The sequence below is a fragment of the Erpetoichthys calabaricus genome, chromosome 13 (assembly GCF_900747795.2).
Source record: "Erpetoichthys calabaricus chromosome 13, fErpCal1.3, whole genome shotgun sequence".
Classification (NCBI taxonomy): domain Eukaryota; kingdom Metazoa; phylum Chordata; class Cladistia; order Polypteriformes; family Polypteridae; genus Erpetoichthys; species Erpetoichthys calabaricus.
Window position 1 is genome coordinate 986,402 of NC_041406.2, and position 24,764 is coordinate 1,011,165.

The 24,764-nt window shown below is 37.3% G+C and overlaps 1 protein-coding gene across 2 annotated transcripts in view; it reads left to right on the forward strand.

Annotated features, from left to right (window-relative positions):
- kif15 (kinesin family member 15) overlaps positions 1 to 22,790 on the forward strand; it is a 72,782-nt gene extending 49,992 nt beyond the window's left edge. For both annotated transcript variants that reach the window (XM_028817853.2, XM_051935629.1), the window contains exons 24-35: positions 2,090 to 2,176; positions 2,525 to 2,629; positions 4,390 to 4,512; positions 6,757 to 6,903; positions 8,978 to 9,058; positions 10,855 to 11,019; positions 11,469 to 11,572; positions 13,283 to 13,349; positions 13,680 to 13,717; positions 16,285 to 16,417; positions 21,754 to 21,885; positions 22,535 to 22,790. In XM_028817853.2, the coding sequence (XP_028673686.2) occupies positions 2,090 to 2,176; positions 2,525 to 2,629; positions 4,390 to 4,512; positions 6,757 to 6,903; positions 8,978 to 9,058; positions 10,855 to 11,019; positions 11,469 to 11,572; positions 13,283 to 13,349; positions 13,680 to 13,717; positions 16,285 to 16,417; positions 21,754 to 21,885; positions 22,535 to 22,606 (1,254 nt within the window). In that variant the 3' untranslated portion in view covers positions 22,607 to 22,790. The remainder of the gene's footprint in view (positions 1 to 2,089; positions 2,177 to 2,524; positions 2,630 to 4,389; positions 4,513 to 6,756; positions 6,904 to 8,977; positions 9,059 to 10,854; positions 11,020 to 11,468; positions 11,573 to 13,282; positions 13,350 to 13,679; positions 13,718 to 16,284; positions 16,418 to 21,753; positions 21,886 to 22,534) is intronic.
- The last annotated feature ends 1,974 nt before the right edge of the window (positions 22,791 to 24,764 follow it).

A 24,764-nucleotide genomic window follows, 5' to 3' on the forward strand; every position in this document is an offset into this window, starting at 1 on the left:
GAGCAAAATGTATTTGTTTATTTAAATCTCACACCACAGAATAGACCAAAAACTCTTGATGATCGATAACATGATGAAGATTGTAGTTCTAAAATGCTACTAAAGTTGACTTTACAACCTTCTTCATTCCAGTGTTATTTGATTGAAGTTGTGAATTGCTGCTGTGAGGTCTTTGGACATCTTTGGGTCCACAGTTCTTGAGGCTGATCCTCCAATTAGCTGTGAACCAGCTGAGGTCAGGGAAGCAGCAGGATTTAGGGTGACCTACTCCATGCTGGTGGTAAGGATGTCCTCCTGGCATTGCAAGCAGTCTCCTATTTGGGAGACAGGTGTCAACCCAGCGGACTAGAAAATGGGACTTGTCATCCCTATCTGGAAAGGGAAGGGTGATCACCTGGATTGCAGCAACTACAGGGGGATAACCGTGATCACCTGCTTACCTACCAGTGACCTGAGCAGTCTGGTTTTTACGCCTAAGAAGTCGACCAAGAACTGCATCCTGGCAATGGAGGTTCTCATGGAGTACAAACGTGAATATCGGCAGAGTTTCTTTGCAGCCTTTGTTGATTTTGATAAGGCATTTGACTCTGTTCATCAAGCTCTCCTGTGGGACATCCTGAGACTTCATGGGATCCCCCCAGAGTTGCTGGATATCATGGCTGGCCTGTACACAGGTACTGTGGAGAGTGGAAGCAGAACCTCTGTGTTTTTCCCAGTTGATTCTGGGGTTCGTCAGGGGTGTGTTCTGCTCTTACTGTGTTAAGTGCTTCCATGGACTTGGTGTTGGGCAGGGTCATGGGGTGCAGCAGTTTTGGGACATCTGTTGTTAAAGATTCACTGATCTTGACTTTGCTGACGATGTTGTGATGTTCACAGAGTCAATGGAGGCTCTGATCGGGGCTCTAGAAAGAGTCCGAGTGTCTGGGCTTGTGAGGGTCCTGATAAAAACCAACAGCCAGGCCTTTAATGACCTCTTGGGCACGGCCATCAGCAGTGTGTCTCGTCGAGATGTTTACTTACCTTGGCAGTGACATTCATGTCTCTGATGATTCTTTTTATGAAGTCAGTAGATGAATTGGGAGAACATGAGGGGTTATGAGGTCGCTAGAAAGGGATGTGTGGCACTCCCAGTATCTCTGCAAAAGGACAAAGGTCCAAGTCTTTAGAGTCCCGGTGCTTCCTGTCTTGCTATATGGTTGTGAGACATGGATGCTATCCAGTGACCTGAGACTTTTTCAGTACTGTGTCACTTCGGAGAATACTTGGGTACCGCTGGTTTGACTTTGTGTTGAATGAGCGCTTGCTCATGGAGTCCCGAATGAGGCACATTACCTGAATTGTTGCTGAGCATCGGTTACGGCACTATGGTCATGTGGTTCAATTTCCCTGAGGGTGATCTGGCTCACAGGTTCTCATTGCTGAGGACTCGAGTGGCTGAACTAGGCCAAGGGGATGCCCACATGATACCTGGCAGCAGCAGATAGATGTTCAATTCCGGATGGTGGGACAGGACCACGTTTCTGCCTGGAAGGTTGCCAACCAGGATCCTGAGATGTTTCATTGTGTGGCAGATGCAGCAACATGCTACATCGGTGCATGCTCCCTGACCTGACATGAATAAGAAATAGATAATTAATAAAACATGCAGTATTAAAGAAATATAAGTAACTGATGAGGCTGCCTCAATTTGCCCTCAGCTTTCTGAGATGAAAACTTTATTTTGATGAGGTCTGCAGGACAGACCAAGAAGATTAAAGTGAGAAGTGATGTATTGAAAATGATCAGTTTATGCAGAAAAAGACCCAGAAAGCTCCCCTTTCATCTCGGGGACTTGTAGCCTGTTCAAGAGGTCAATAGATGCAAAAGTTAAACTGAGAGGTGCTGATAGACTGTCTTTTGTTTTTAATTTTAATGTGTTTTTTATATAAACATTTGTCTTTGGAACATTAATATATTGTATTATTGTAACGTACTGATGAAATACTTAATATTCCACACATAGTCTATGACAAGAAACATTCTTTCATGGTAAACAAGTGTAAAATGTACTTTATCTAATGTGTCTTTAACTTTTTGTTTTTCTTCCTAGGCTTCAGATATACAAAATTTAGAAATATGCCTTACAACATCAAAGGCTGAAATTGCAGAGTTGAAGATGACTAATGCAGCAGATAAAGTAAATATTTTATTCTGTTTGCATCCCTTGCCAATGTGCAATTCTATATTCAAATGCAAAGAATTTGTGATTTTTTTTTTTTTTTGTAATTTGTGCAGTACTGATCTGAAACCATTACACTTAGTTAAAAAAAAAAAATAAATTTACAAATTCTGAGGGAAACCGTATACATTTGATCGATTTCATAAATTATAGACCATAGTAAGACGTGTTTTTCTTCCTGGTAAATGCCAGTTTATTGGTATAGCTGACGAGCTCTGTATACTGTACATAGTGTGAAGAGATTTTTGAAAATGTCTTCCTTTTAATTCCCAATCTGTTTAACTTTTTTTTTTTTTTTAATTCCAGGAAGTAATAGCAGACATGATGAACCAAATACAAGAACTAAGGTCAGACCTTAATGAGAAAAATGAAATCTTATCCTTGCTCTCCAGTGAGCTGGAAGATATAAAGGTTTGTGTCTTGTGCACCTGTTTTTACTTTTGTCTCAAAACAAATGATTCTGCAATTTAATATATTTTTTGGAAGTAGACATATTCTAAATTAAATTATTTATGTACTTTGAGTATCATATAGCTACATTCCAAGTAGGATATCTTATATTGTTCCTAACACCCACTGTGCTATATTCTAGTCCATGTGACTTAGAATGATCTCTGCTTTAATTCCAACACACTTACTATAATAAATAAGGATATACTGTAGATATTGTGATATTTTATTGTGCACTGAAATTTTGAGCAAAATCTGTTGTATAATAGATTCCTATACATTTGAGGATTCTTACAGCGAGACCCTCACATTATGTCTATATTCTCTGTCAGCGTTTAATGTTGTGTTGAACAAATGTGATTGTCTAATGAAGAAATAGTAGAATGTGAGGCTGACATCAGGAAACCAAAGTAGGGTTGAAATCAAAGCTGGATGAGCATTCAAGATTTACCACATTTTTGCTTAAATTGGGGCTGGTTCCGTCTTCGAATTTGAATTGAAATGTGGGCAGTTAAGTTTGATTTCTAGTGTTGTGAAGAAAACCATCACATTTAGTAAATTGCTGATTAATTATGGGTTAAGCACGGTTTTGCTAGGCTCACTTATCCTTACTGCAAGCTTGTTAACACTGCACTAGCCCTACTGTAGCAACTGATGTTGGCTGATGGGTAATGTCTAATATGGAGGACATATTAAGCCTTCAAATGACAGATGTTATGCAAATCTGTGCATTTATGTCTGTTACAAGAGAAGAGCATAAACTGTCTTCACCTTGAGACTTGTGGGACTGCGTGGCTTTGTTTGTTTATGGCTTGGCATAAATATATTATAATTGGAATGGGAACGAGACTTGCCTTTAACCTAATAAGTAAGGAGATGCGTTTCTCTGTTTATAGCAAGTAGGAGTTGGTATCCTCCCAGCATCTTCAAACATGCCACAACTAATCAGGAGTATTTATAAATCTTCAAGTCTATTTCTGTTACTACTTGGGAAGGAAATACTTGGTTTGAACATTAAGTTAAATAGATTTCTGTTTTGCAAAAAGATTGCATTTTTTTCAAGAAGTGAGATATTTGCATCATTGTGCTTCTAAAAGGAAGTGAGGAAGGGTGGTATGCCTAATCTCTTCATCCCTACTTGTCCCCATACAGGGTTTCAGGGAGCCAGAGTCTGTTCTGGCAGCAACTGGATTAAGCTGGGATCAGCTTTAAATGCAGGGCACACTCTCCTACCTTCACCAACTGAGATCCTTCATTTAATCTATCATGCAAATGTTTGGGATATTAGATAAAACCAGAGTATCAAATGAATCCTGTACAGAGATAGTACAAATATTCTGTGAACGCACACTACAGTGAGCTCTTTTTAGAGCCGCTATGCCAGTAGAGATACCCGCTATTCCATAGTGACTCCCTGGCATGTCAGTTTATTAAAATTACAGTGCCTGCCCCCAGTGATTAAGTAACAACTTAATTTGGGCTTAATGTAATGAGAATTGTGTAATTTGCCAAATAGTCATTGCTTCCTAATCCTCTTTTTCAATTTCTAAGAGGGTAACTTCAATAAGACTTTTGCTATATTTATGATACATAACAAAACTGAAATTAAAAGGAAATACGGCTGAATGTTTTATCATTTGAACTTATCTTTCATATTATGTCCACTCAGGTATTGCATTTTTATTTAATGTGTTTTTGTTGATTTATCTTTACTTTGATAGGCAAAATATTGTGCTGCCTTAACTTTAAAAGAAGAGAACAGAGCAATCATTGAGAAACACGAGAAGGAACTGCTTGACTTGAAGGATGCCATTGAGCGCAAAGCAATTTCTGACACTATTGAGGTGAGCAGTTCACTTGTTTCTTAAATGTAGTATTTGAAAATTGACTCTAATGGTCAGCTCTGCAATGTGGAATTAGTACATAATGTTATGGCCATCAAGTTCCATGTTGCTGTGGATTGAACTTACTGAGAGCCAGTGATCTTTTTTTGTTTTGGAAATTTCTGCATCGTAGAGAGGCTTGTAGATGGCCAGTTCTCTGCCAGATAAAGCAAATAGAGAGGATGGTGTGTTCTGTTTTGGTGGTGAACTTTGTCCATCTTTACAATAAAGCAGGTACATCATCCTGCAAACAAACTCCTTTTGAAGTATGTGTATCAAGTCCCCATTTCAGAGAGCCTTATTATAGGAGAAGCAGTCAGTGTTTGGGTGATGCCAAAAATGTATTGTGGTCTATCTCTGCATATCTGTACATTTTTGCTTTAATGGTAATTTTGCATTATATATTGCTGCAAAGTCTGTGGATGAATGTACATAGAAAAGCCTGGGAAACAGAGCGGTACTTTTAATAACATGAGCCAGGCAAGCAAAAAAGTTCATTTTTCTATGCTATGTAGAAAACCTGATAAAATGTGTTTTCAAATGCTTACTCAAAGTGTTCTCTTCAATTAGTGAGCAAACTGTTGTTGTTTTTAGTGTGACTTGTCCTGTTGCTTTGTACCTTAATGAAGCTCCTAGTCAATGACGAATTAGGCTAGTTATCTGTGATAAAACTGAGATGAGTGGGCCTATCAATTGACCAAAGACAACAGTCTTTTTTTTTTTTTTTTTATACCTTTTATTGAATTTATTAAAAACATGGTAATGATTACCATTGGCCGAACTGTTCTGGTATAATATTACGGTTTTCTTTTTGCACAAACCAATGAAATACCACATAGCCTGGAATTTAAGTTGGTTCTCCTTTATTAAACCTGCAGAGTTTCAGTAAGATTGACTTAGCATTTTTGGGTCAATGACAATTTTGAAACCCCACATAGCCTACATTTGAAGTTGGACCATTGCATGCAAAATTTCATGAAAACCAGTTCAGCTGTTTTTGTGTGACTGTCGAGCAAGCAGACAAGTTGAGATCTGAGGGTTGAAACGAGGTCCTTAATGTGAAAATGGAGCAGAAAAAAATCAAAAGACATACATAGGGTATTATGATTTTATTGTTTCTTATATTATTAGGCTTTAGCTTGTTTCTCTAGGAGTTTTTCTATGCAAGATCTCCTGCTTGTTTGAATTCATGTTCAGCAATATTCAAACTGTTAACTTCACTTTTTTGTTACCACGCTTATTTTAACTTGACCTGTTTGGTACAAATGTTGTAATCGATATTTAACCCACTTTCTATTGTCCAAATGACTTCTGATGACAATATGACTCACTTCCGATGACAATATATGAATCAATAATCGGTTTCACTAATTAATCTATGTTAATTAAGAAATGAAATTTTCATATGAAGAATAGTTCATATGAAGAAATATAGTCAGCAATAGATGGCGCTAGTAATGGATAGAAATATTAAAGGAAGTGTTAAAATATTGATTACAAAATTATACTAAAACAAACCCAAGACTAAAAAGTTGAAAATAATAAATATATATTTTTTAAAAAAAGATACTTTTTAAAAACCACGCTTATATTAAGTTAAAAAGTGTACTAAAAAGTAAAAAATAAGTCTCTCATACATCACTCATAAAAGAAAAGCGTGGACACTTTTTATCAATCAACATTCAAAAAACACGTATTAAAATCTTAGCAAAAGTGCCCACCTTTTATTTTATAAAAGTAATTATTGTCTTAAAAGGCAGAATAATTAGCAAAGGCATCCATTGTAATATAAAAAGAATGTAGAAAAGGAAGATGATGATAAACTATTTCTTGTTCCTATTTGAATCAACTACAAGAAAATGGCTGATTAAACCAACGTGAGGGACACTTCTACCTTGTTATCTTCCTTGTTTTCCTTACATTCTGATAATGTTAGTTGTCAAAGCACATTTTAAAATTGGTTAATTTCTAATTACTGCTCCAAGCTACTCGTACAATGTTTAAAATATTTTATATTCCAAATAATCTGTTCCTGTTCACCAATATGTTTTCTGTGACTGGCTATTAAATGTTTATTTTTATATTAATGTTTTTTCTTGTTGGCAAAATTCTTAGTTTAAATTATGTCAAAACTGTCTGTCTAAACACACGTGTTTAACAGTAGTTTGCAGTACATTTAGTCTGCAACTTTTTAAATGATTCCAGAAAGAGCTGTTGCAAGATGATTTGACCCACGCCACTGAGGAGATCGGGAAGCTCACAGAAACCCTGGGCAGACAGGAAGCCATTGTTCAGACCGCACTCAGAGAAGCCGCAGCTAATCAGTCCGTCATTGAAAACCTTGAACAGCAGGTGAGGTGTCCTCACTAAGTAATTGCACAGTAATTCATTTTTATTTGAGTTTACGACTTGCTCTTCCAAGTTATATTGTATTGGTTTCTTTGCCAAAAGCACTTCAAAATATCCAGTAGGTAATATGTATTATTCTGGTATCAGTATTTTTGTTTTTATAAATTGCAGCCGTTTTATTTTGTAAATGTTTATGAATTTGCACCTATTTAACACAAACCTGGACATGTCGTATGTATTTTGACTTTTCGTGTTACGATTCCTTTTTAGTCTAGAATGTGGTACAGTTTAAAGCGTTACAAATTTGCACATTCTTTTATTTTGGAGTAGTCATTATTATTACAAATCATGTTAACTGTTTATAATACAATTTAAAATTTTAACAAAATTTGACATTTTTTTTGAATGTTTGCACTTTGCTTATGGTGTTGAGTATTTCATGTTCATATATCTTTTGATCTTTGGTGGTTGTACTGTATGACAATATGTTGGTCAATCTTCATTCCATATGATTTTTATTTATTTATTTTTAATAGCATTATTCAGCTGATATTTTATCATCTCTGGTATTGCTAGCCTAATGCATTGTGAAGTGCAGTGTTTCTCCCTCAAGTGAGGTTTACTGTCTCCTTCTTTGTCTGCCCTCTGACTCTGCTGCCACCGCCAATACCAGTCTTCCACAGCTCCTTCCATTTGTCTCCAATGATCTGCGTGAGGTGGTGCCAGAGGAATCACTGTACAGAGTGCATGGCAGGGAAAAACAATCATTTATGGTCAGAGACGAGTCTAGACTCACTTTCCCCAACTCCATAATTCTATCCAAGCTAAGATATTATGGTCAAGTGAACATAACATAATATAATTCTCAGTATTTTGTAAGAGGATGCAAAGACTAAAGTTGTTAAGTTGATACACTGGGATAAGCTTTAAAGTATGGAGACATTCAAGGAGAAATGGAACAGGTTTAAAAACGTTTTACATGTAATGCAGGACAGATACATACCTAAATTTGGAATTAATAGGAAATTTTTAAAAATTCTACAGTGGGTTAAGTAAAGAGTTAAAAAAAAAAAAAAGCTGCAAAGGAAAAAAATGCTTTATAAGGCATATAAGACTAATGACTCCAGAATGAACTGAAAGGCATATGAGAACATGAGAGCAACCATTAAGAAGGATATCAGGGAGGCTAAAAGACAGTTGGAGAGGAATAGAGCAGATAAGGAGAAAGACGACCCTAAGAGATTCTTTCAGTATTTTAGTAGTAAAAGAACAGACGAGGAGGAGGACATCAAGTGCATCAGGAATAGTAAAGGGGAATTAAAAGATGCAGACACTCAATTTGCATTTTTCTGAGGGATAGGTTCACACATGAGGAAGTGGATTACCTCCCAGCTGTAAACTGGACTACTAAGGGGGTACTGAAAGATTTGGAAATTGTAGAGAGAGATGTTTGACAATGTTAAGTGTGAAAATGAAAGCTGTTCTTGATATGCTTACATTGCCTAATCAGTCAAATATTTAATTTTGCTCGTTTTCCCTCAGAATGACACAACACAAATGACCAATTGGTCCCAATAAACATGCTTTAAATAATGTTTTCTGTATACAAGCTACTAATTGCACAGTTAATTGGTGTGGGAAACGCTTGTGTTCCTACTAACAAGCTCGTTTACTGTATGTATGTGTGTCTCATATGACTATATAACAGTACAATATGGTTTCACTTTTAAAATGAAGAGCATCTTATAATATTACCATAGATGATGTAAGCAAAGCTATGGACAATTCAGCAGTTGTTCACTTTTAACAATACTTGATACTGTGTTTGTTTATGGATGCTCACACTGCTGTGAATTCTTTTTAAAGTTTAAGATTATTGATAACATTGAGATAGAAATATAATTGTGTCTAGCCTGCTTTATACAATGTAGCAGTGACTCCTAGTTTTGTTTGCTCATTTTAGGCAACATCCTAGAAAACCGATTTGTAACATTGTAAATATCATGCCTCGGTACAATATGCTATATTCAGGTAGTATGTTTGCATGTTAATTATTTAAGGCTCTTTTAACAAACAGCTTAAACAAAAAACTGAGGAATTGGCAGAAAAAATGGAACAATCTCTTCTGCAACCTGCTATCCCAGCATCCCTTCCACAGGTAGGTGGGAAACCATTCCTTTAAATTGCACATTTTAGTAATTATCTCTTCTCAAGCCTTTTACCAAAATATATGGCAAGCTTAATATTTTCATGAAATGATTTTATGTCTCATTATTACTCAGTGCCTTGTGCGTGAGTTTTCAGTGCCTTGCTAGCTGTGTGGGTGATTAGGTGACCTGCATGCTTTTTGTTGGATTTTTTCCCCTTGTTTACTCCTTAGAGGATTTTCTAATTTACAGTAGCATATGGATAAATGTAACATGGAGTGTTCTGTGTATAATAAACATATGTCAAAACTAAAAAAGAAAAAATACATGCAAAGTCATTTCAAAACAGCAAAAAATATTAAATAAGACTGGAGACGCAACACTTCATCTATACATAGCCATCATTAGGTGTCCTAGTTTGTTCTTTTTGCAGATGCAGTTATGTAGCCATTCACTGAAAATCAAATTATATTTGTATGTCACAGAACTCACACATACATATTATGACAAATCTAATAGAAACAATGCAGAGATGCTGTCCATGTTAGCCTTCAAACCTAGAAAGGAAATAAAAAGTGCAACACTGCAAAACTATGCCTTCTTTTGAGTGGAGACAAATGAGCATCGCCTTGCATTATCTCAGGTAGCGGTGACTACTATGGATTTTTTTTCAAAAGTGAAGTGTTCATGGGTTTGGCTGAGGTGGATGACAATATTAATAAAAATGAGTTCCCCTTGGATCAGTACATTGAAATATTGTTTGGCTCATGAAGACATCCCATCATTAGTAGCACATCTGCACAATTTAACCAGCCTTGGCCTACAATACATTACAGCAGATATAGCAGAATTTTCCAGAGAAACCTGTGCACAGAGGGATACTTTCAGATGTTTATAGCATCGCCCATCCTTTATATATTTACAGATGGATTCTGCCCCAAAAGTATTTTGTGAAAAAGATTGTGTATTTTTCAAAATATACAGTGAAGTCTCATTAATGAAAAACCAGTTGAGTTGTTTAAGGATTTTGGATTGAACAACACTACTTAAACTGGGTAAAGATTGGCAGTCTATTAGGCAGAAAACAATTCTACTATCTCAGATTACTATATCTCTCTCTATTATAATAAAAAAATCCTGGGATGAGACGTGACTTTTTCAGAGAGATAAAGTCTCGTCTTGCGGGACGCAAAAGTGTGCCAAGAGATTTAGCCACACCTGGGGCCGGAAATAAAAGACAAGGAGTAGATGACAAAGTATAACATCGTAAAGAATTCCAAAACGTTGGCACGGTACACATGCAGAGCAGGTTAGAGATAATGAAAGTACTAAATTAGAAAGTCTCAAAACAAAGATAGTAAAGATCGCATTAGCGCAAACAAATGGAAATTATTACTCTGTGAAATAACGGAACAGCATAAAGAGACCGAATATATTGCTCGGATTTAAACTTTAAGTCGGAGACTTGTAGATCGTCTAATTCGTGTTGCCATCGGGGAAAAGTAGTGTTTCTTCCCAATGAAGAGGCGTATCCACGAGAATTAAAAGATTTGTTGTATGGTGAAAGTGAAATCCACATACGCGAGCGGCAGAGATGCACAGTGGCTGCTGCGTAGCGAAGGCGGGGGGGTGTCATGGGGTGGGATGGCAAGCAAAGGGGGCAAAGCCCACTAGTTGTCACATGCAATGGAGGGAGGTGTAGACTGTATACACCACACCTGTTTATGGGATTTTTGTTGTTAAAGCAAATAATGTTTAAAGTTTTCAGTGTTACAAAAAATGAATTCTGTTCTCTTGTGGCATGCAGACACCTAAAACTCCAGTGAGCTTAAACGCCGATTTATCCAGAGTACTGGAGACTCAGGATGCTGAATTACACAGCTTAAGATCATCAGTAGCAACACTGGAGATGCTTGTGAATGAACTGAATGAAGAGCGTTCTGCGAAAAACGATGAGATTCTGAGACTTAAGGTGTGTATATTTTTGTTAAATTCATGCTGACATTTTATTTCATTCGAGTAAACTGAGCTGTTTTATAAATGAGGAGGTTTAGTGCCTGGATTGAAATTTATATTGATCCCTGTAAGTGAGGAAAAAAAATAGTAAGTTAAAAGTAATACTGAGAACAGCTTGCAGTCTGAAAATGGTGTATACAAAATAGCTTTCAATTATGATAGCTTAAAATGACTGTGCAACCCTTCTAAAAGTGTTTTCTCATTAAAGTAAATTGGGAAGAAATGGTTCTTTAACTGAAAAACATTTCTTTGAATTTGTGGAGGTCATATAAACATTTTTCTCCAGGTTTTGTATAAAATTGTACAATAATCATTACAATCTCGTACAACTATAGAATTTTTGTAATATTTTATTAGACTGATAAAAATTGTAATTGAGTTTTTTTTTTCTTTCCATTTATTTAGTGTCAACTTTGTGAACTGGAGAACATGAAACTTGAAAAACAAAATCTGCTTAATCAAAGTTACTCTTCACAAAAACAGCGCAGTGACGTTCAAAAAGGGAGCAGGTAAAGTGACAAGCACCATTGTACTGTGCTGAGCAGCCCTTGTTTTCTTGTGTTTACTGAAAATCACATTTATTGATATGGTTGCCATTGTATGAAATATTTTTCATCAGCTTACTTAGCTCACAATTTCAGTTCATTGTAGGCAACTGCTACATTCCTACACTGCTGTTTTAGATGTCTCATTGCCGGAGCCCCTGATTCCACTTCCCTACAGACACTGCAGCACCTTAACGCTTTTTCTGTTGTCTGTCAGAAACGAGCTGCTTTTTGTCAACAGTATGTTAATACGCAGGTGATACAATGATATTCCTTTGTAAAATATACGCCTTTTTGGTTTGGAGCTGTTTCACCCAAGTAAACACTAAATGCCCTATTGGAGCAGAATGCATGTTTAGCTGAAAATGGTATAATTAGGGTATTGTTCTGTTCTAGAATTGTTTTATGGTGTAACATGGCTTAAACCAGGGGATAACAGGTTAAAGAAATGGATTGATAGTTTCATTTTTTTTTTTTTTTTTTTTCTGTCAATCTGTATATATATATACATATATAACATGCCGCATTATGTTAATCATTATATTTCTAATGAAGTAATCTCATCAGTAATGAATTTATAAAGAGTAGTCTTTCTGATGAAGTAATGGGAAGATACCTGAACTTTTTGTCTAGTTTTTTTTTTTTTTTTTGTACTTTATTTTGCTTTATATAATTTATTGTATTAGGATTTTGTTTTTTTTCGCATACCCCTTGGGGTCAGAACGCAGGGTCAGCCATTGTACAGCGCCCCTGGAGCAATTACAGGTTAAGGGTCTTGCTCAAGGGCCCAGCAGAGTAGGATCTCTTTTGGCAGTGACGGGAATTCAAACCAGCAACCTTCTGGATACCAGCACAGACCCTTAGCCTCAGAGCCACCACTCCGCCTCTTAGTTTATGACAGAACAGCACTTCCCACTGAACCTTCCCCAAAGAGTCAATAATATTTAAACAAAAGGCACACCTAACATACCCAGTCTATTATTCTCCACAGACCACAGGTTCAGTTACTTGCTGACTTTTTGTGTGTACCCTGATGAAATGAGGAATCCAATGCTATGTTAAATAGGATTGAGTTGTTTTAAACATCCGCAGAATATCACTGTATATTTTATATTGCTTGGTGTTCTATAGGAACACTGTAGTGAATCGAGTAATTTTGATTTTTTTTTTTTTTTTTTTTTTGTGGTTCTTTTTGACATTAAAAAAAAAAAAATAGACGGCATTTTCTGTAGTGAGCCGAGAATACAGCTACCTGTTTATTTTGTATAACTTTAGCTCTCTATGAATACTGAAAACTGCTCAGAATTACCCGATGTTCAGATAGATGACACATATTTAAATACAAAAGAACACAATTTGTTTTTTTGTTTGCTCATTTAGTTGACCAACTTTGCACTAAAGTTCCATATTTAATGTCACACTTTAAAATCAAAGAAGCAGCTAAGAGGACTAATGGAATGGTGATCTGCTGTTACCACGTTGGTGTCAGTTCTGACTTGGCTGATTATGATGTGACAACTCATTGACTAGAAATCTGATTAACATTCTTGTTTATTAGTTAAGTAAGGTACGTTTGTGTTGTAGTGTTCTTATTTTGCCCAATCAAATCATTGGGTATTAGTTTTATAAAGCGGTAAATATTTAACATTAATCACATTTGTTTTTGCTGCACAGTGAGGAAAAAACAAATAAAGATGAACAAAAGATTTGTAAAGAACTGGCTGAGGAAAAAGCAGCTAAGGTACTATGTTAACTCTTGACCTTTTTTCTTTCTAAAATTAATTTTATTGTATTACAGCTGTGTTAGTGTACATATTCACAGTACATTACAATAGCAAAATGTGATGTAAATAATTCAGTAATATATCCAGGTTCACTTACTTTTTATGTAGTTTTCAAAACTGTTTTGTGCTCAAGAGTTATGAACCAATGTAAATTAACAGAATATAAATTCTAATACTTGAACCGTTTAAAACTAAGCAATATTGTATTGCAGCTGTTTTTCTTTTATATTACCCTTAATATTTTAATTAGTTGTTATAGTAAATTTTCTTTTCTTTTTTTTTGTCAGAATGCAGCACTTAAACAACTGAATCTTGTTGAATCTGAGTAAGTGGACTTTTTAAAAAATCTATTTGCAAGCATGGCATAGATCGATATCTAGATTAGGAACGCTGGCAGATCAATTTTTAACACTTGTGTGTTGAGAAATCTGATGGAGCTACAGTGCAACTTCAGATTTACTCCATACTGAAAGAAAATGGAAGCATTTGAATATTAAAATGGCATAGGAAATTTATATAAAAATATATCACAAATTTGAATAAGCAAAATCTAATAACTTTCACAGACATTGGTTAACATCACCGTTAGTGTATATAGGAGTGTTGCTACTCTGTAAAACGAAACTTGCTAAATAAAAGAAAATAAGCACTTTGATCAAAAAATATTGAGAGAGAAATAAAGGTATTTGATTGTTATGGAGCTGGCTGTCTGAAGTGTAGACATTTGTGAACATGTTTGGTCAAATTGGAAACAGGGTCGTTTGAGACTTTGTATGCAAATTATATGTCACAATACTTAATCTTAGACGTATGCACAAAAGAATGACTTCATGGTGAAGCTGTCTGATATCTGCTACTGTAAACCTCTTGAATGCTTAAAAGTGTTGATTTTGCTTTTTCAAATATGTTATTCCCCAATAATGGACTGGTGGGTTAGTTTGGACCTCAGTGCTAATGTTGCCAGGATAGCCTTTGACCGCACCTTTGCAATAACTGAAATAAATATATTTTGTATATTTTTTTTGTACACAAAATGTTGAGCATTTACTTGTAAGAACATGTCTGTCTTGTGTGTGTGTATGTATGTATGTACCACAGTGAAAGTGGGTATACAGCTGAATTAACCTTTTCTTATTAGCAAGGAAATCGCTTTTTCCTTGTGCATATACATATAGAGGTGCTGGTCATAAAATTAGAATATCATGACAAAGTTGATTTATTTCCGTAATTCCATTCAAAAAGTGAAACTTGTATATTAGATTCATTCATTACACACAGACTGATGTATTTCAAATGTTTATTTCTTTTAATGTTGATGATTATAACTGACAACTAATGAAAGTCCCAAATTCAGTATCTCAGAAAATTAGAATATCAATTAAGACCAATGCAAAAAAAGGATTTTTAGAAATGTTGGCCAACTGAAAGGTATGAACATGAACAGTATGAGCATGTACAGCACTCAATATTTAGTTGGGGCTCCTTTGGCCTGGATTACTGCAGCAATGTGGCGTGGCATGGAGTCGATCAGTCTGTGGCACTGCTCAGGTGTTAGGAGAGCCCATGTTGCTCTGATAGTGGCCTTCAGCTCTTCTGAATTGTTGGCTCTGGCGTATTGCATCTTCCTCTTCACAATACCCCATAGATTTTCTATGGGGTTAAGGTCAGGCGAGTTTGCTGGCCAATCAAGAACAGGGATACCATGGTCCTTAAACCAGGTACTGGTAGCTTTGGCACTGTGTGCAGGTGCCAGGTCCTGTTGGAAAATGAAATCTGCATCTCCATAAAGTTCGTCAGCAGCAGGAAGCATGAAGTGCTCTAAAACTTCCTGGTAGACGGCTGTGTTGACCTTGGACCTCAGAAAACACAATGGACTAACACCAGCAGATGACGTGGCACCCCAAACCATCACTGACTGTGGAAACTTTACACTGGACCTCAAGCAACGTGGATTCTGTGCCTCTCCTCTCTTCCTCCAGACTCTGGGACCTTGATTTCCAAAGGAAATGCAAAATTTACTTTCATCAGAGAACTTAACTTTGGACCACTCAGCAGTAGTCCAAAGGCAAGACGCTTCTGACGCTGTCTCTTGTTCAAGAGTGGCTTGACACAAGGAATGCGACAGCTGAAACCCATGTCTTGCATACGTCTGTGCCTGGTGGTTCTTGAAGCACTGACTCCAGCTGCAGTCCACTCTTTGTGAATCTCCCCCACATTTTTGAATGGCTTTTGTTTCACAATCCTCTCCAGGGTGCGGTTATCCCTATTGCTTGTCCACTTTTTTCTACCACATCTTGTCCTTCCCTTCGCCTCTCTATTAATGTGCTTGGACACAGAGCTCTGTGAACAGCCAGCCTCTTTAGCAATGACCTTTTGTGTCTCGCCCTCCTTGTGCGAGGTGTCAATGGTCATCTTTTGGACAACTGTCAAGTCAGCAGTCTTCCCCATGATTGTGTAGCCTACAGAACTCGACTGAGAGACCATTTAAAGGCTTTTGAGTTAATTAGCTGATTAGAGTGTGGCACCAGGTTTCTACAATATTCTAATTTTCCGAGATAGTGAATTTGGGACTTTCATTAGTTGTCAGTTATAATCATCAACATTAAAAGAAATAAACATTTGATTAAACATCAGTCTGTGTGTAATGAATGAATCTAATATACGAGTTTCGCTTTTTGAATGGAATTACTGAAATAAATCAGCTTTGCCATGATATTCTAATTTTATGACCAGCACCTGTATAGCTGTATATAGCTGCTTATACAGCTCTTCACTAACCCCTTTTATATTTAACATGCATATATAATTCTTTGTGCAAATATGTGAATTTACATAATCTGAATTTTTCTAAAATGGATTTCCTTCTTGAATCTCAATTTATTCCTTCTTTAGGCTGAAAGAAACACGTGCAACCTTAGCAAATGCACAAATATGCATACAAGAAATGACAAGTGAGCTAAGGCTTCGATCAATTGAAGTTAAATCTTTCCAGGAAAACTTTACAGAACAGGATAAACTTTTGAAGGTAATTATAATATCTAACTATAAATTATACAATACATACATTTGAAGAAATTGCCTGCAGAGCTTAGAAGACAGAATTGTGTCACAGCACAGATCTCAAGAAGGTTGCAGCATTGAAGATTTCCAAAAGCATAGTGGCCTCTGTAATTCTTAAATGGAAGAATTCTGGAATGATGATTCTTCTGGAGTTGGACAATTAGCCAATTTGAGGAATCATGGGAGAACGGACATGGGAAGAGAAGTGTCCAAGAACCCAATACTCATTCTGGGTGAGCTCCAGAGAACTTGTGTGGAGATTGGAGAAACTTTCAGACAAACAACCATCACTGCAACACTCCACCAATTTGGACTTTATGACATAGTGGCCAGAGAGAAGTCTGATGGTTCTCACTAAATGACACAAGAAAGCCACCTATGGGACTCTCTCTTACTGTGAGAAACAAGATTCCAAGATTGTCTGGAGGAAACCAGGCTGTCCTCATCACCTGCGTAATACCATTCCATTAGTGAAGCATTACAGCAGCTGTGTCATGCTGTGGGGTAGTTTGTCAGTGGCAGTGACTGGGAGAATAGGCAGGGTTGAGGGAAAGCTGAACAAAGTCAAGTACAGAGATATCCTCAATGAAGACCTGCTGCAGATCGCTCTGGACCTCGGCTTCCAACTGGTCAATGACCCTAAGCACGTAACAAAGAACATCACAGGAGGAGTTTAGGAACAACTCTTAGAATGTCCTTGAGTTGCCCAGTCTCTAGAGAGACGTGAAAACAGTGGTCCACTGTCAGTCACCACCCTTCCTGACCGAGTTTGAGTATCTGCAGAGAAGAACTGCAGAAGATCTCCAGATCCATAGGCAGGGTTAGGGAATATGGGGGTACTCTATGAAGCGCATTTAGCAAGTAAGCCTTGCTTAAACTGAGACTCCAGGATTATCTGAAATGGTTTTGGCTCCACCAGATAGGATCATGGCAAACTGCACTTAGTCACCAAGGCAACTAAATGTCATTGCTTAGCCTGTTCCATACTAGGCTAAAGATGAAGCTTAGAAGAGTGTCATGGGTTGAGAATTCATAAAATTCACACAATCAGTGAGAAAAAAAAATCTTGGAGAAAGGTTTCATGGCTTTTTTGGGATATCTGATATTGCTGACGTCTCTTAACTTAATCTCACGTGTTCACCTCAAAATGTTAAAGCAACTATCCATTGAAAATAAGACATTTAAAAGTTGTCATTCATTACCACTTGTTGGGATCAGTGACAGGATTCTTTAGGCATATTTAATGTTGCGGCATTCTTAGTTACACTATCATTAAAATAAATCGTATACAGTCATTATAAAATGGTAAAACATTCAAAGCTATACTGTATGGAAAATGACAAGAATTAAAAATATATGCATTATAGTTTAAAATTGCTGGCTCCATAATGTTAAAATTGTCATTTATAAAAGTACCAGCACATTCAGTAAACCTGTAACACTAAAGTAGTGCAAAGATTTTCATAATAATGTAATAAACAAATAAAAAGTGCCACACTTGAAGACCGTCTTGGATCAACCCTGGTTTGCTACGGAGAACTTTTAAAACGGCAACACGAATAATGAAACCACAGAAAGCCCATTGTCATTTCTGATAAACTTTATGTCATGACAATATCTGGCTGCATATTTTATAATAGGGTACCATATTAAGTAGATTCAGTTGTAAACCTTAATTATTTTTATAATACTCCATATACTGTATATAAGTTATAGTCTATAGTCTATTTCTTTTTTTTTTTAATCTTTTCACTACTAAGATACTTGAAATTCACTTTTTTGAAATTGAGAACTTTTCTTTAAAATAGAAACACTTATAAAAATTGGGCAAGTCTTGTCAGGTACTCATCTTGATGATTTTCACACGGATGTTTCTGGTTACATACAATACCTAAAAATCAGTTTGCTTTCAACAGCTTTGTAGGATCATCCAAGTCATGTCTAATCCTTAAAAACATGATGAATTAAGCAGCTTGGATTGTCCAAGGAAGGAAAGCACAGCCATCTTGGCATTTTTTTTTTTTTTTTTTTATTGATTTTATTGTAATCATTCCATACAAACAGATGTTTTTACAAAAAAAAAAATAGGATTGACAACAAATCAAGCTCCACCCCTGAGAAAGAGAGCATGGCCAACGGACTAAGACTTAAAAATAGTAAAAATAAATAAATTGAGTTTATTAGGCGGATACAGATACATGGAGAAGAAAAAGAAATGGGGAGTTAATCTTCCTCAGTGCTTTAAGAGCTTATTCTAAAATATTATTGATCAGATCCTGCCAGGTTTTGAAAACGTTCTGCACAGATCCTCTAAGTGAGAATTTGATTTTTTCCAATTTCAAATAATATAAAACATCAGTTACCTACTGACTTAAAAGAGGAGAGTTAGGATTCTTCCAGTTTAGCAAAATAAGTCTGCGTGCCAATAGTGTAGTGAAGGCGATCACAGTTTGTGTGTCCTTCTTCACTTTAAGCCCCTCTCTGAGCCCACCAGACACAGCTGTTACTGGGTTAGGAGGGATTGGGACACCAAGGCTGTCTGAAAGGCGCTTAAACATTTTAGTCCAGAATGATGTTAACTTGGTGCAGGCCCAAAACATGTGACCCAGTGAGGCTGGAGTTTGATTGCAGCGTTCACAGGTTGGATCTTGCCCTGGAAACCTTTTGGACAGTTTTAAGCGAGACAGATGTGCCCAATATATAATTTTGAGCTGAATAATTGTATGCTTTGCACATATGGAGCTTGAGTGAATTCTCTGCATTGCTACCTTCCACTCCTTTTCTGATGTTGAGTGAGAGATCCTTTTCCCATTGTCCTCTTGGATCTTTGAAAGAGAGGGACTGTAAAATATTTTTATATATTGCAGAAATGCTGGCTGAGTCCTCGAAAGTGAGCAATATTTTTTCCAGCATAGAGGAAGGTGGGGCAGGTTCTGTTTGACAAAGTTTCTAATTTGAAGATAGTGAAAGAAATGTGTTGCTGGAAAGTTAAATTTGGAATGTAATTGTTCAAATGATGCAAAGATGTTGTCTATATAAAGATCTCTAAGCAATTTACCACCTTGGCATTTTCTGACGGTTAGAGATGTGCACAAAGACAACTTTATATGTATGTTTGTTCAAGCTGTACACTGCATCATTTCACTGCAGCAAATGCCTGACCATTGTGCAAACCATTTGCATCTCTGACTTTTTTTAGGGTAATTGGGTTTATGTAAAATGTATTTCTTGAAGGTTTTGTCAGTGATGCAACAGCAGATAATGTTATTTAGGCTTCTTAAATGTCACAGGTGCAATAGACTGTGCTCATGAGTGAATAACAACATCTCCAAATCATTTGTGGCATCCTTGCACAGGTCAGTCCTTTTAAATGACATTGACAGGTATGACTTGCACAATCTGACATTGTGATGAAGCAGGAGAGACACTGAGGCATCACACAGTGACAGAAGCTGCAGCTTTCTGTGTGGTTGCTAGCTGTGCAGTAAACCTTTGCCTAGAGATGTACTGTATATTCTAGTAATTCTGTATATAATGTTCAGCTGCTGCCAAATGTACTTCATATTGTTCCTAAATACTTAGTGTTTGAATTATGACTTTCACAAACTAGTACTGGACAATTAAAAGGAAACATTTTAAATTTGAATCTAGTATTTAATTATGCAATGCACAATTCAGAACTACAATGGACATAGGTCTAGATTACCATGCTGCCTCTCTCACTTTCTTAAAAGCAGACGCATTTCCTTTTTTGTGTTAATATCATTCAAGTATTATTTCTAGCTCCTCTATCTATGAAAATGAAATAAAACAGTTATTTTCAAAGCTGCCCCATAGTATTCCATACATCACATCAGTTTCCCACCTGTTGCACTCTCCTCTATACTTTTTGAGCTTTGATGCTATCGATACTCCATTCTTGGGGCTGCTTGGGTCTGACCAGGCCTCGTGTTCTAGTCGAGGCTCAATCAGATCTACAAATGCCAATTCTCAATCTCATAAGCATGCTTCGAGGAAATACCCTCAAGGTGTTTGGAGTTTGTTGCCTCATACCCAGATGTAATTGCTCTTCCAACAAATTACGTCTGAGCTAAATTTTTAAATACATTTAGTGGCACCTTGATTCCATTTATATCAAAAACATGAACATTTTGGGTGATTCCTAGTGGTAGTGTAGACCAGGGGTCTCAAACTCCAGTCCTGGAGGGCCGCAGTGGCTGCAGGTTTTCATTCTAACCCTTTTCTTAATGAGTGACCTGTTTTTGCTGCTAATTAACTTCTTTTGAATTAATTTTAATTGACTTGCTCTTGAAGACTCCGACTCAATAATTGTTTTTTTCCTTAATTGCTCTTAGAAAAGTAAAGAAAAAAACAATTTTGAAAATGTCTGCTATTGAACAATGAGAGCAGCAACAATCCATGGAATTAAAGAACGAGTTTAATTAACAACAAGAATCGGTCTAATTAAGCAACTGGTTGGAGTGAAATTGGTTGGAGTTTGAGGCCCTGACTGAGTTGGTCTTCTGTTGGTCACTCACTTCAGTTCATTTCTGTTTGAAGCAATTCAGAGGAATGATGAAGAAATTTCGGGGAACAAATCTTAAAAAAAAACAAGTCATCCATCCATCCATTTTCCAACCCGCTGAATCCAAACACAGGGTCACGCGGGTCTGCTGGAGCCAATCCCAGCCAACACAGGGCACAAGGCAGGAACCAATCCCGGGCAGGGTGCCAACCCACTGCAGGACACACACAAACACCAAGCACACACTAGGGCCAATTTAGGATCACCAATCCACCTAACCTGTATGTCTTTGGACTGTGGGAGGAAACTGGTGCAGGTCAATTAAAATTAATTCAAAAGAAGTTAATTAGCAAAAACAGGTCACTGATTAAGAAAAGGGTGAGAATGGAAACCTGCAGCCACTGCGGTCCACCAGGACTGGAGTTTGAGACCCCTGGTGCAGAAGAATACAATAAAAAAAAGGGAATAGAAAATGATGAGGACCTTATCATAGGAGAAAAGTCTGGGGACAAATATGTGCATTTAATGTGGCATGTCCGCTAAAAAGACCAACATTGTGGCTCCTACATGTTGTTTCTAAAGCTAGACACAGTTTCTTTACTGGTGAATGTGTCCTCTTTTCTTTTCTTTGCTAGCATTACTGTATATGCCTCGTCAGCTGGTTGTGACCTTTACATGGATGCCAAGTGATGTAGTGTATTTTATGAAAGTACAGTTTTTTGATATTTTTAAATACCTTCTCAGAAGTATAAAGCAAGACCGTGATTTCTTTTCAGGAGGTAGATATTCTACGGAAACAAGTTGAGTTATTAACAGAAGAAAACGGGAAGCTGGCTGGGCACCACAATTTACAGCAAAAAATCCAGTACATGGTGAGGCTGAAAAAGGATAATACTAAGCTTGTTGAGGTAAGCTCACCTACTTAGCATCTTTCTAAAAAGACGTCTGTGCTCCTGGCGAAGTAAAATAGAAAAACACCATCTCACCTGACTATTTCTGTTATGCAATCATTTCTGAGCAAAGACATTATGTACAGAATCTAACACCTTGATTGCCAAAAAATAGGCAACTTATAAAAGGCTAATTGTAGAAGTAGGATTTCCAAATAAATGACAGTTAATTATACTGTATTTACATTAGTGCTCCTCACTAGTGACAGCCTGGATACAGCGATGACATTGATAAGGGGATACTAGACCATGATGGTGATCTTTACCAATGATATTTTAAATTAGTGTGTATTCTGATGGTAAAATATTTGTAATAATACAAAGAATGAGTCCGATTATCTGATTTTGGGCAATTAAAAAATAGCTGAGTGTAAGATAACATTTATCCAGATATTAGTCTAATATCAGTTTTGTACAGCAGGTTAAATAGTTTTATGAAGCTGCCATATTCAGGCACTCTGATTTCACCATTAGACCATTTAATCTGATATTTTGTTTTCTAGCTTCTTTGGTGAAAGCAATATGATGATGCATGTGCCTGTTGAATGTGACTATTTAATAGAATATTTAGTTTGCTTTAACGTTTTGTTTTTTTGGTGTTTTTTAGGAAAACGAGTTACTGCGATTAAAACTCCTCAATATGGAAGAGACCTTCAAAAGGACAGAATCTTCCATTTAAAGACTATATTAATCAGAGATTCACGATGCCAGAGGACCCGTTGTTCTTTACTGAGTTGTACTTTTTATAGAGTAAAATGTAGTGTGACTATAGTATCATAATAAATGCTTAATTGTAATATATCTTTTATTAAAAAAAAATTCATAAATGCTAAAATGGTCAGCAGGTTATGTTCCCCTAACACGACTCCTTAGAGGTCTGCTCGTGTAACAAACTCCTTCTTCACGGGTCTCACATCCTGCAGTGTAGCGGTGCTCCATCCATGACTACTTCTTGGTTTGTGCCCTGCTCTCATACATCTAATACTACAGGGTGGGCTTTGTGAAGGGGCTGGAGAAGCTACAGAGGGGTCTGCAGCCAAGACTCTGTTGTAGGCTTTTGCTCTCTGACAGTTTTGGTCAAACTAGACCCGTACAATCATTTTAATGTTAAAACCAGAAATTGCTTTCTAAAGGATTCCCCCCTCACTGCTGCTGATGCAAACATTATTACAGTTAGACTGTTCAGTATTAAATAATACATTTCATTTATTTGTAGGCGCCTTTCTAAACACTCAAGGACACCAAACAATAGAGAAAACAGATTATAAACCAAACTAAAATACAAAAATTTAAATCAGACAGCAATTGTATTCAAAGAGAAAAAGCCGTCTTAAACAAATGAGTTTTAAGTTTAGATTTGAAAAGTGAAAATGATTCAATATTTCTAAGCTCAGATGGCAGTGAGTCCCAGAGCTGGGGAGCAGAGCAACTGAATGCTGTGCCCCCCACAGTGGTAAGACGGGCGAAGGGGACAGTCAAGTGGATGGAGGAAGAGGATCTGAGGGTACGGGAGGGAATGGCAACATGGAGGAGGTCAGACAGATCTGGAGGGGTGAGAGTGTGGAGAGCCTTCAAAGTTAACAGAAGAATTTTGAATTGAGTGTGGAACTGAACTGGAAGCCAATGAAGCTGATGTGGTGACTAGAGGGGGTTCAAGTAATGATGCGGGGGGGCAGATGAGTTCTGCACCAGTTGAAGCTTGTAAAGAGATTTGTGAGAAAGACCAAAGAAAAGGGAATTGCAATAATGGAGACGAGAGGTGACAAGGCTATGAACGAGGATAGCAGTGGGGGGGGGGGGGGGGGGGGGGTGAATACGATTAACGTTACGCAGGTGGAAACATGAAGACAAGGAGATGTTACTGATGTGGGACTGAAAGGATAAAGTCCTGTCAAGGATGACACCTGTGGGGAAGGGGAGACAGAGGAATTATCAATAACAAAGGAAAAATGATCCGTTTTAGATAATGTTGATTTTGTACCAATGAGGAGAACCTCAGTTTTGTCACTATTTAATTTAAGAAAATTTGAAGAAAACCAGGATTTGATTTCTGCTATGCAATCAATAAGTGAGGAGGGTGGAAAGGAAGCAGTAGGTTTGCTAGTGAGACAGAGCTGGGGGTCATCAGCATAACAGTGGAAGCTGATGTTATATTTATGAAAGATGTTTCCATTGGGGGGGGCGGTGGCACAGTGGGTAGCGCTGCTGCCTTGCAGTTAGGAGACCTGGGTTCACTTCCCGGGTCCTCCCTTTTATGGAGTTTGCATGTTCTCTCCGTGTCTGCGTGGGTTTCCTCTGACAGTCCAAAGACATGCAGGTTAGGTACATTGGCAATACTAAATTGTCCATAATGTGTGTGTGTGTGTGTGTGTGCACCCTGAGGTGGGCTGGCACCCTGCCCGGGGTTTGTTTCCTGCCTTGCTCCCTGTGTTGGCTGGGATTGGCTCCAGCAGACCCCCATGACCCTGTAGTTAGGATATACCGGGTTGGATGATGGATGGATGGATTTCCAAGGAGAAGGAGGGGCCCCAGGACAAAGCCCACCTGAAGTAACAGCGGTGGGGTGGGATGTGAAAGTTTTAAGATGAACAAACTGGTTCAGATCCTACCTCTCCGGCCACACTCAATCTACTGGAGTGTGGGTAATGCCAGTCGAAGATCATCTATTGAGAAGAGTTGTGTGACAAATAGTGTCAAAGGCTGCACTCAGATCAAGGAGGATGAGAATAGGAATTACTGTAAAGCCGAATCAGCTGCCATAAGGAGGTCATTAGTCATTTTTAGAAGTGCCCTTTACATTTCACCATTTCACTGCACTGCTGCAATTATATTCTTTA